The following is a 12,567-nucleotide window of genomic DNA, read 5'->3' on the forward strand; positions in this document are numbered from 1 at the left end:
GAAAAGCGTTGCCTGGTCAGATGAGTCTCGATTTCTGCTGCGACACTCAGATGGTTGGATCAGAATTTGGCGTAAACAACGTGAAAGCATGGATCCATCCTGCCTTATATCAACGGTTCAGGCTGGTGTTGGTGGTGTAATGGTGTGGGGGATATTTTCTTGGCACCCTTTGGGCCCCTTAGTACCAACTGAGCATCGTTGGTATGCCACAGCCTACCTGAGTATTGTTGCCCACCATGTCCATCCCTTTATGACCACAGTGTGCCCATCTTCTGATGGGTAGTCCCAGCAGTATAACGCGCCATGTCACAAAGCTCAAATCATACATCCATACATACATTCATGGAATTACAGTATAGATCATTTAATCGCCATATAAGCCCCTGTAATGGTTGGGACATACTGTATGTGACCATCTACTGTACAGTGTATTTCATACATTTACTAATATGACTCGACTGGGCCTCTCCACACTGTAGTCTGGCCTACAAAACAAAACCCCTTCACATCATTTGTTGGACCAATTTGCTTCTTTGATTTATTATCAAAAGGAAAATGATTAAACCAAGAGTAATGAAATTATCCTTACTATGTGGCACATGTGGGTGAGACACTAAACTAAATAACAATGTCACATTTGATCAACATTTAATTCTATTACAGCTTGACATGTAACTTCCCATAAAAATATTTGTTTGAAACATCAAATTCGGTTTTGAAAATTATTTTTTGATTTATTTGCAAAGGTGTGAAACATTTTTAAATTATTGTCTTTCTTCAGAAGTTGTCAGTTAGTTTACCTACAGTAAAATATTTAAATTGATATTAAAGTTAAAAATAAAAATAAACAAATAAATAAGAAAGTGGGATTACTAGCAACAAACTTTGTTTTGTAGCAACAAAATTATTTGTTTCACTAAAACCAACCAGCCTTAAAAGAGAATGTGAAGTGTGGGAATAAGTAGCAGTAGCAATAAATGGCAACCATCTCAAGATGTTCTTTTTCAAACCTTTTGAGCATGGTCATCATTTGCAGCCTTGATCCTGCAGAGGCGTGAGGTGCAGCTTTGCAAACTGCACACAAATCATATTTAAGATTGTGCAACATTATGAGAGGAAATAAAGTTGCTGGTGCTGGATGTAGTCACAGAAATCTATGTTTGCTTTTGGATCATTGTGCACAAATAATGCTGTATTTTATTTTTAGTACCATGTGTACTTGAATAATAATTTATGTCCATGCTATGGAGGGCAAAATTAGTCTGTGTGTTGGTCGATAAGTTCACTTTGGTCAGACTGAAATAACTCACCAGCTTTTGAATTGAGTGCCATTCAATTTTGTACAACCATTCATAGAGCTTTTTCTATTGCACCACCATGAGATTGACATTTGTGGTTTTGAGTGTTGGATCATGTCCCCATCAGGATTATTTGTAATTACTTTGTTGATCCCCTGTGATTCTAGCACCATCATCAGGACAAAAGTTTAATTTGTCCCAATACTGAAGTTTATGACTAAATACCAGCAAAACTATGCAAATACATACTGTTGAAAAAGCAAATGTTAGCATGTTGATATGCTAAACAAAGATGTTGCACATGTAAACATTATACTTCCTTAACATCGGCACTTTGGTCCATCAGGGCCTTCTCTGCTAACCCTACCATTTAAGAGGTATAATGTTTTAGTAATTATAATAATCATAATAATTTTGATTGTTAAAATAATTTAGCTCATTTATTTAATTATTTATTTGGAATATCATTATGGTTTGATCATGAACCCATAACTGTAGGTTTCTGAATGCCACAGGTCATGGAGCTAGCCTGCTAGCCTGTGTCTGTTGGGATCTGAGAATGGTGGCGAACGATGAAATTGACATTTTAGTTGAAAAAAAGAAAACTGAACTAGGCTCAACTTTTGTAGTAATGCAATGGAGGGTCGTCAGCCAAGCTGCTGCCGTGACATATCAAATACTCCTTTGTGACATGAACGATGTGATGAAAGATAAAATGGTTTTCAGTGGAGTTGTAAAATCCTGTATCAGAGTATGAAAGATCTCTGTGCAGGCATCTGATAAGCTCTGGATCTGGTGAAGGTGCTTTCACTTACCGTGGCTTTGCTCTCTGGAACAAGCTGCCTGTTGCCTTGAGGTCCCTCACTACTATTTCCACATTGAACAGAAAACCCCAAACCAAACTTACCTGTTCTCTGAGGTGTGTGTGTGTGTGTGTGTGTGTGTGTGTGTGGCCCAGAAGACAGCACTTTATTATTGTTAATTTTGTTACATGTGCGGCAGTGGTTTCTATTTTGTTTTGTTGATGTTTTGGGGTTTTTTATTGCTGTGTATTCTCTATATTTTTATATTTTGTCTATCATTGTAAAGCACACAGAGTTTACTTGTGATATAAATGGGCTATATAAACAAAATTGCCATTGCCATCATATGTGAAATGTCTCCCTTGGTGGTAATGTGTCCTAAATATACTAAAATCTATATGATGCCTAGAGATATGATGTTAAAGAGAATGTGTGATTTAATATTGAGAACAGGGAGAGAGATGCAGCAACTTGTGAGTGGGTTTGACATCACCATGGTATTGTACCATAGTGATTTCAATTTGCAGTCAGGAAATGATGTTTGTATTTGGGCTATTTTAGGCAATCCACAGAGACAAATTAACTGCCTGCCAAAGTGATGGGAAAAGCTGATAGTTTCACCCAGGCTGAAATTAACCCAATTTGGGAGGATGATGGCAGGGCATTCATTTTATGCCCTGCATTGACAAAATTATGCACAGGCCCCCATATAAGCATAGCATGTGCATACTTATGACTAACACCTAATGCAGTATGATAAGGAAGTAAAAAAATAAATAAATAAAATTCACATTTCTCCAGAGGAAGCGATTTCTGCACCACTGTTTCTCAGAGCACATGGAATCTGTTTACTCAATGAAACAGCTGCTGCTTCTCTCCTTTGTCTCTTTGAATGTAGTTTAGACAGACAGATGTTTTTTCATGTCAAATTATATCAAAAGTAATCAGAGGTTATTAAGTATTTGGAGTGCTAAGATGGCAGTGATATTACATCCTTCCTCGTTTGGTGGTGGCTGTAATAGACATATTTTAATTTTGGCAATGTATGCAGCACAGCAAGTCCCTTGACAGCTGGTGCTCATGTTTGTACTGTATGTGTTTTGGAGACTATGCCTGAGTGAGAAGAGAAGCCTGTATGTGGGCACAGCAATCACAAATGACACATCTCAGAGAATATTTTGTGTTTAAGCATAACGTAAAGTTCACAAGAAAAGTAAACACATTCTGTCAGGGTCTAGTCTTAAAATTTGACTGCATTTTAAGTGTGCTCTCTCCACTATATTTTCCATAATCAATGCTTGACCACCACACACAGTGAGCACACAGAAATTTTTAGTTTTAAGATATTTCAGGTTTACATCATCCTCTTCTTCATCTTCGTAGTCATTTCAGGCACCATCGCTCAGACAGCAGTGATGCACTGCACAGGCTCCACAGTCATGACTGCACAAGACTTTGATGCACACATCTTTTTTCACATTGTCATTGTATATTTTAATTTATTTTTATTGCTGAATATGCCCTGTATGTTATAGTTTTTGCCTTTGGAGGGAGATGGATCCTTGCATCCGAAAAAACACGTTGACCAGCACCTATTTAATGAGTGCAAAGCAGAAAATATGAAAGGCAAAAATAAGATAATCCTTACGCTCCTTTCTGCTTCCATAATAACCTAAATTGCTGCATTTATTTTTCGTATAGATATCTTCTCCTTTGTTTAATCTAGTATGTCAATGGTAATGAACAAACTAATGTTTTACTAGCATGTATTATCTAAAATGCTATAAAAAGAAGAAAAAAAAGCTCTGAGAAATAATGTTTTGATTGTCTGCTTTATTTAATATATGTAATCCCAGTATTAGGACAGTCCTCTTCAGCACCATGGACAGCTGACGTTAAGCAGCTCTCACCAATCATGTACATGCACTTGCTTCAAAGTGTTATTTGAGCAAACACCTGTAAAAATTTAAGGTTGGAAATAGAAACGGTCTTAGACCCTAATATTGGTCATTATCCGGACACTGGGCCTTGATCATCTCAGTTATCTCATCTAGCCATCTTAATTGCAAAGGCTGATCTCCTTTGGTATTTAGACTCTGGAAACAGGAACTTCAGCAGGACATCAGCCAGCAAGCTGGCACATAAGGAGGCCCCTCCGTGCTTTAAAAGTAATCAGTAAGATCTTAAAACCATTTCTAAAATTAATAAGTAACCAGTGAAGTGATGCCAGGAAAGGGGTAATATGCTCTCGTTTTAGTGCCAGGAAGAAACTTTTTACCATTTCCAGAGGACGGGGAATGACAGTAATCCAGACGGGACATTACAAAGGCACAAATAACTCTCCAGTCTCCAGGTTTGTTTTGGAGAGGAATGCTTAATCTTTTCAGTTTTCCAGAGTTAAAGGAGGTAATAGCAGACAGCTGGTTGCCAGTTTATTCATACTGAGATTGTTTGTTTGAGGGCTGCAGGTTAGAAATCAGAGGGGTTGTTTGTCTTGGCTGGTCATGAGGATCTGAAAAAATTTTGGCATTGATCAGCAGCAGTAATTGATGTCCTAGAGACAGCTGTGGCCACAGCACATTTGTGCTTGGTCAAAGCCCAAGTAAATCTGTGTCATCCACATAAATGTGGGAATATATATAGACACCTGAAAGGCAGCTTGAAAATATGGAATAAAAATAGGGGGGGTCCCTGCAGAGACGTCCTGAAATGACCTATATAGTCACTCAGGCCCATACTAAAACTTTGCCAGTTAAGACTGTAACAGTAAAGCGCTGTGTCGGTAATGCCCATCCAGTGCTTGGCTCGCTAAGTCTGCTCAGCAGTATTGAAGCTGTATCAAACGCTGCACAAAGATGTATAGAAACTGGACAAGGATGTCTCACATTGCCTGATAAAAGAATATCCTTGATTCATTGCCTTCAGGAGGGAAGTTTCAGTATTGTGATAAACTTTGAAAGACAGGGTTCTTGTACATAAAAGCCAGCAGTTGATCTGCTACAGTTTCCTCCAGAACATTAGTCCACAAAGAAGAAATTGCAAATGTTTTCAGCAGACGTTCAAGTGATGCATTAATAAAAGATAGAGAACATTAAACACCTGTTAAGAAGAGCTTTCATACTTAATGAGTTATAATTGAAATTGTTGTGAATTTACATCCTGCAGCTTTCAGTAGAGAGCTGCCTGTGCATAATAATTGCAGCAATTTTTTACATAATGAATTGTAGCCTCCATCCTTTAACAATGTACCACCATTTCTACATCTACTCTCATTTGAAAAGAAAAAAAAAACGTCTTATAATTTTATTGGGTTTCTGTCAAATTAAGGAATTATGTTTCATTGACTCATTCCGTCCTTTAGCAACAACAGTTGTTTTGTTGCAGTTTGAATTCATAGTCATGAGCTAAGTGCTTGTTTTTAGCCTTCACTGGGCTGTGGCACCCTGAACCAATTATGAATTAATCTTGCGGATTAAGCTCAGTTTATTTCAAACAGGACCCCATGCTAATACTAATAAACCAACTTGAGTTTTTTTTTCAGACTCAACCTGGAGCCCTGTCAGAAACAAGCCTCCACACTTATCTGTTGCCATCAACTGCGGATGCCAACACTATTGATATTTGGGATAAAAGTGAGCCCTCTGTGTTGTCTCTGTGGAGTCAGTCTACTGTGAAGCGCAGATCAGAGCCTTCTCTGACCGGAGATGACCCTGACCGAGTCACAGGCTACTAAAGAGAGAGTGATTCTATTTATTTAGTAAACAAGGACATATACAGCATGGTAAAACTCTGGGTAGCACTTGTTTATAAAGGTCTGACAGAGTCTGGCAGACTCTTGACTGATGAGGACAACAACTTTTTTTGTGTGACTGAGATTGAGAGAGGGAAGTGCCCAGAAGAGAGGGAGTATTGGCTGTCACAGCAGAAAAGCTGAAGTTCAATTAACTTGAGAAAGAAGGAGGCTCTCTGAGCCCTCCCTTGTAATATTATCAGGGGTGTAATTTACGACCCGAGAGTTTCAAAAAGATGTAGCTCACCATTCAAGTTACTGAGGCAGATATATTTATGAAAAGCTGTGTTTTAGATTAATGAACCAGCAACAAGGGGGTTTGGGGGTGGGGGTCTTTTGACTTTTAAATTAAATTCTTAGAAGATCCATTTTTCAGATGGAGTTTAGCCCAAGTGAGACAGATAATTATAGGTCCTTGTGATCACAACACACAAATGCATCAAACCCTGACTGCTGCAAACATCATTAATAGTAGCATAAAAATGCAGGAGTGGTTGTTGTAATTATTATGCAAAGGCTTCCATCACACCTCCATCTGGGCTGCTCCTTCACTATCTAAGAGTCTGAGTGACTTTGCAAAATGTATAAACCTGCTTTATGAAAGGATAAATACAAGATGTTATGGGCAGTGATTAAAAAAGACCATTAAAATGCCACCACAGCTGGTAGATGGCGGGGCATAGGTGAGGCATGTCAAGTGCCCATTAAGTCTATATATATATATATATATATATATATATATTTGTGTGTGTTATCTGTGTGTGTCTGTATGTCTGTGTGTATATATATAGGCAAAGTGTTAATTACACATGAAACGCGTTGAATATAAGAAGGGTAAAGTAAGAGATACAGTGATGAAACACGAACCACTGAAGAACTCAGCACTAACCCTAACTACTTCTGATGGTGCTATAACTTTGAATGGCTGGAAGTTTTATGTACTCTCAACGACTGAGCCATTGCCTTGTTCTCTTTAACTGAAAGTTGTATTGACTCTAGTTGCTATGAAATGAGCTACCTCAAACTGCAAATTAATAACTTGTAACATATTTGTAAAGATGCAATAACTGCCATTTGAAGTACAAATATAAAAGTACAAACAAGCAAAAACAGTAAAATTCAAATTGGCAAATGAGTGTAATGACATTCTTCTCTCAGTATGTCTGCAAGGCATGGATTGCCTTTCTACAGCACATCAGAATCAATCATGTTTATCCAAACATAGGTAGCAGAGGCTCTGGGTTTCCTACAAAAGGTGGTACTGGCTCTATTACAGACAGTGGTATGTGTTTTTAAAGACTGTCTGATGGAAAACATTTGCCCTCCTCTGACATTGTCCTGATTGCTGCAGATTGGCTCATATTTCCTGCTCATGTTGTTTCCTGCAAAGTTGTTTGAGATAAACAGTGAAGGTGTTGTCTGTATTTATGGTGGTCAGAAGACAGTTATTATGTTACCCGTAGTGTTTATCTCTACCCCACAGCCAATTCATTACGTCTCTAGATACACAGTACACCATTTGATACAAAAGTTATACAAAATAATTTTCGTATGATACAGTACACTCTCATGGGTGCATGTGGCTCTAAATAAAACAGCACATGGCTTAAGTAACCGGGTGGAGGTGAAACCAGTTTGAAGTAGCAGTAGCTGCTAACATTAGTAGTTTATTTGCGGTGTGGTAACTTTATCGTCAGCACACGTCTTCGTCTTAAATGCGATGTAAAGATTTCAGGCATTGTTGTACATGTAGGTCCCGACATGTCTTTCACTGTGTGAATGCTGTGGATGGCTAGACGCAGGAATGTGGCAGGAGCAGGTTTACAAACCAAAGGGAGTTATTTCAAGCAACGGCATTTGACAGTTGTATAAACATTACCCAATCCCATGCATAAACCGTAATGGTTTCCACAACGGTTAATCTGTTAATATTTGTAATATGCATGCAGCTTACTAATTACTTTCACTGAAACTTTTGAAACAACAGTTTTGTAGTGGTGGATTTTAACTTTAACTGAGACTTTTCCAGCACGGTGCACTTTTATTTAAGCATGAGTTTTAATTCCTTTTTGAACCACTGATCTTAATCAAAATACCTCGCCACTGCCCGTCCTGGATTTTTCTTCTCTTTTAGTGAACCACCAGTTATTTCATAAATCCACTAATTTGGACACTTAGGAGTAAAGCAATCCTTAGATTTAACTTGCTTTGGGAGGGTTCTCCCACAGGGCTGCTGTGGCAGAGTTTAATCACTCACTGATTAAAAGATGTGGAATATAAACCAAGTTTTGACTCCCTCAAGGATGATAATTATAAATTTCAGAGATTTGCCTACATAAGATGTGGGATAGTCTATGGAAATCAGTAAGGTAGTCTTCCCAAAGTCTTCACAGGCTGTTGTTGAACGGTCAGTGTAGGTATGAATTTTAAAAATCATGTTTCATGTCAGTTTTTTTCCTAAAAGTTTCACCAAACAAAGAAAAAAGGTTCACTCAAATAAGTATATAAAGCTTCAGGGAGACTTTATTCAACAAAACTGAGCTTTTTCTTTTCTTTTCATCTCAGCTGATTTTTTTGAAGTAATGACCTTTCTCATCCTGTGCCTTTACGTTTCGGTATTCGTTTCAACAACAAAGTTAAATCAAGAGGTGGCAAAAACACCTTTTGAAAAATCTTTTAATTAAAGGTTGGTTTCTTTTTCAACGTGGTTTATTAACTATTAATACTGTACTGTAAGAATAAAACTGTGACAGTGACTGTCCTTGTACAACTGGGTCATTTGTTAAATGGTGACTGCTCTGCCTTCACAGGTACAGTTCTGGTGGAAAACATGCAGATAAATGGCCGAGCCCAGGACCCAGGCAGAACCATCTCGCTGATGTTGCTGGACAACTATGACTACTGGGTGATACTGGAACCAGCACGACAGAGGCTCTACCTCAACAGCACCGGGCGCGTTCTGGACAGAGATGTGAGTGCACTTGTGCTCTGTAGTGATAAACCAGGAAGTCACACTTATGCCCTGGTGTTTAAAGTAAATATTTTTTTCCATCATATATATGTGTAGCTTCTCGTGTATGAATTTCAGTGAAGTTGTATACATACACAGTGTCTGTTTATATGGTAATCATAGCTAAATTAGTTCTTTCACATTCATTTTTATCCGGGCCATTTAAATTTAGTGATTAGTCATCATTATTGTAATTTCTGTGACCAGTGGGAGGCCATTCAAATAATGAGGTTTTATGAGTCATAAAACCTATTCAAATGTTTTAATTGGCAATTTATGGTGTCATTGTTAGGGTTTTTTTTTTTTTTTTTCACAGTAGCAGTAACAAAATTTTCATTTTCAATTTCTTACTGTGCTCATGCTATGAAGAGAAAAATAGCCAGCTACTCACCACTATTATTTTAGCTTCAGAACATTTTATTTTTGCTTTATTGCGCTTACTATAAAAAAACATAGTGTTTTCAGTTGATTCTTTTTTTTGTGTCAGGTGTGTCAGAATATATATACATACAAACATATTAGTATACCAGAATTATTGCAGTAGCTCATTTCAGTGAGTATGTCTGTATGCACATACACAGTATCCTGTTTATGATTATATTTGGGATATGGTGTTTACGTGGAACATGAGAAACCCAGTTCTTCATCTCTCTGTATGCATCATCATATAACATTATCCAGGTATGAATACGTGGTTTCTGGCTTTCTGAACACTTTATTGACTACTACATAACGTGTTGATGAAGCAACTGCACACATGCAGAGAATGATTAGAAAACTGCCACAGAATCCTGGTTTCTGTCAAAGTCCTGCAGCTAGCATATGTAGGTTTCTCAAAACCAGGATAAGGACTTTCTGAATCCAAGGCATAGTGTTTACATGCGCAGCACATATAACCTGCATACTCCAGAATCCTGATCACAACCAGGATGCATGTCTGGATGAACACAGTAAGACACAGTAAACAGATGAGAGAAGGGATAAATCAAACTTGGCATGTGAAATGACATATTGCAAATTTGATAGCCTCCATAATAGCGATCATATCAAAATTATAAATGCAGTAAAGCAGTCTACCTTGATTCTTACTAGAGTTTAATCTTATAATAACAAGTTCATCTATGTCATTACCCTGTTTCTCCTATCAAATTTGAATACGTGATGTTTTTCCCTGTTTAGCTTCAAAGAAAAGACACTTGACGAGATCATTTGTGGTAATTTCTGTCAGTATGGTATGATAATTCACCTCTAATGCAGAATATAGTGAGTGAATAAATAAATACAGGCATTCGTGTCTACGTCAGTATGTAATATGTTCAGTTCAGTTCCCCAAAGTATCCAGTAAACCTGCAGTGAATACAGATCAGGCTAAATGGTACAGTATAAGATGTGAGCTGTGAGGTGCAGAGGGGTTAGCACTGGGTTTCAAGTGTTCTGACTGCAGTGGGAAAGAAGCTGTTTTTGAAGTGGGTGGTTAGATCTTATGGTCTAAAGGGAGGGAGCTGGACGAGAAGCTACTAATGGGAGTAGCGCAGAAATGTGGCCAATTAACAGAAGGAATGACAACAGTGGAGGAGCATTTGAGAGTCCAACCTTTGCAAGTGAAAGGGAGAGAGGGTGAGAGAGCCAGGCGGCATTACACTATCAGGAAAGATCATCCGTTTCTAAATTCAGATTATGTCAGACAAGTAGTGGTGGCATCGGGACAAACTACTGCTGTCCAATAAACATTTGAACAGAACATGGCACAAGGCTCACAGCTCTTTGTTTGATCAAACATTTTGATAATTTATTACATACAATATTCAAAAAGCTAAATCAGGCTGCACAGGGCAGCTTAAAATAATAAAAGCAAAGATTTGTTTACACCAGTAATGTGCAAGCATCATAATTGAGAGGAAGATTGAGTAGCAATTTTGGTCTTGCTGTTTTACAGATCCAGCCTGGATAAATTCAATGTCAGGGTATTGTTCACCAAGAAACAAGTTAATTAAAGTTAATTGTTAATGATTACAACCCTGGTGGATGCTGGTAAACAAACATTTATGCCAAAACCTCTTTTTGCTTTGATCATGATTTGTATGTATTGTTTGTTTGAATTGGCTTGTTTACTGAAAGTGTTTGAGGCAATGAAGGTTAGTGGGACTCTCATTTTATCCTCTCTGATGAAGTATACATTTCTTCTTTAAAAAATGAAAGATACTGTTGAACAAAAGATATGATTTGTATTATAACGTTATTATAACCCCAGTCAGCTGGGGGGAAAAAGGGAATTAGAAAATAACTTCCATTGTAATACTTCAATGACATGCCTTTCTTTTCTCACTCTTAGCCTCCCAATTACATCACCACCATTGTGGTTCAGGTCCAGTGCACCAATGAGCTGGTTGGCACTGTCATTTTGCACGAGGTGCGGATAGTTGTGAGGGACAGGAATGACAACACTCCTCGCTTTCAGCAGCCACGCTACTATGTCGCAGTAAACGAGGTAAGGGAGTGACTCAAAACAATATTTGCAGAATTTTAATTTGTTGTTGTAGTAGGTTATCTTTCTTTCATCCTCTGGTCACATCCACAAGGGAGGGCCTCGCGCAGAATCTTTTTTGATACGACCAGTGGGCTCACCAAAGTCTGAGATTTTCAAATCCCACACAGAGTTGTTGTGCATCTGAGCCAAATTGACTGTCAAAATTTTCTTGAAGAATCAAATTAAGTCGTCAACTCAGTTTTAACTTTCTTTTCCCCTGACACTGAGGTTTCCTAGAAATACATTTTTATTGCACTAAGTGCTACTTCCCTGTAAGTTATGAAGGTCAAAATATTTGTTATTTTTTTCTTCAATTTGTACATTTGTACATTTGACACATATGTATTCATTCAAGCTGGCAGGTCTGGAGAGCATGCAGCATGCATCATTCAGTTATATACATCCAGACACCAAACCTGCATCACCTGCAATCATTCATGACAATTCATCAAATCCTCCGACTTTACACTCGAGTGTTTTGAGATTAGAAGATAATTCCCTGCTGAGTTCTTGGCAGCTACGACTATCGTCTCCGTTGTTCACACTCTGTACATTGCCTGTGCGAAATTCCTGTCACACTGTGTTATCATAGCCATATGCAGCTGCCCCAACAGAGCTAGTTGGTCACTAGTGAGTCATTCTACATTGCTGTCAACCTCTCCCCTAAACAAGCACTCCTGCCCACTGCCTGGTCCTGTGGACTTTGCTGAGGGCTCTGGGGAACAGCAGTGGTTCTCATACTTACTTTTTGTTATTCTGTCAGCAGTGTGCGTGAGCCTACCAACTGCTGCTGACTACAACATTTTCCCTTTTTGATTTTTTTTTCTTTTTTTTATACTAATGGGGTGGAGTGGCAAGAGTAAGAGTTATATGCATGGGCTCTCTGCTGTAAGTAGATGTTGTACTCACAGGGGTTGTTTGAGCTGTTGACTTTTTCCCACTCTCATTTTTCTTGCAGCTCACACCAGTTGGAACAACCATTTTCACTGGCTTCTCAGGAAATAATGGCGCTACAGACATTGACGACGGACCCAATGGACATATAGAATACAGCATCCTTTACAACCACAATGACCCGGTATATGGACAAATCACACAATGATAAACAAACCTCTGCACCACTGTAAATTTCTTCAACA

At 38.3% G+C, this 12,567-nt stretch overlaps 1 protein-coding gene across 4 annotated transcripts in view; it reads left to right on the forward strand.

Annotated features, from left to right (window-relative positions):
• Positions 1 to 12,567, forward strand: part of pcdh15a (protocadherin-related 15a) — a 198,451-nt gene that overhangs the window by 83,654 nt on the left and 102,230 nt on the right. For all 4 annotated transcript variants that reach the window (XM_056396135.1, XM_056396137.1, XM_056396134.1 and 1 more), the window contains 3 exons: positions 8,702 to 8,862; positions 11,234 to 11,389; positions 12,387 to 12,506. In XM_056396135.1, the coding sequence (XP_056252110.1) occupies positions 8,702 to 8,862; positions 11,234 to 11,389; positions 12,387 to 12,506 (437 nt within the window). The remainder of the gene's footprint in view (positions 1 to 8,701; positions 8,863 to 11,233; positions 11,390 to 12,386; positions 12,507 to 12,567) is intronic.

Source organism: Seriola aureovittata, chromosome 14 (assembly GCF_021018895.1).
Source record: "Seriola aureovittata isolate HTS-2021-v1 ecotype China chromosome 14, ASM2101889v1, whole genome shotgun sequence".
NCBI classification, from domain to species: Eukaryota; Metazoa; Chordata; class Actinopteri; order Carangiformes; family Carangidae; genus Seriola; species Seriola aureovittata.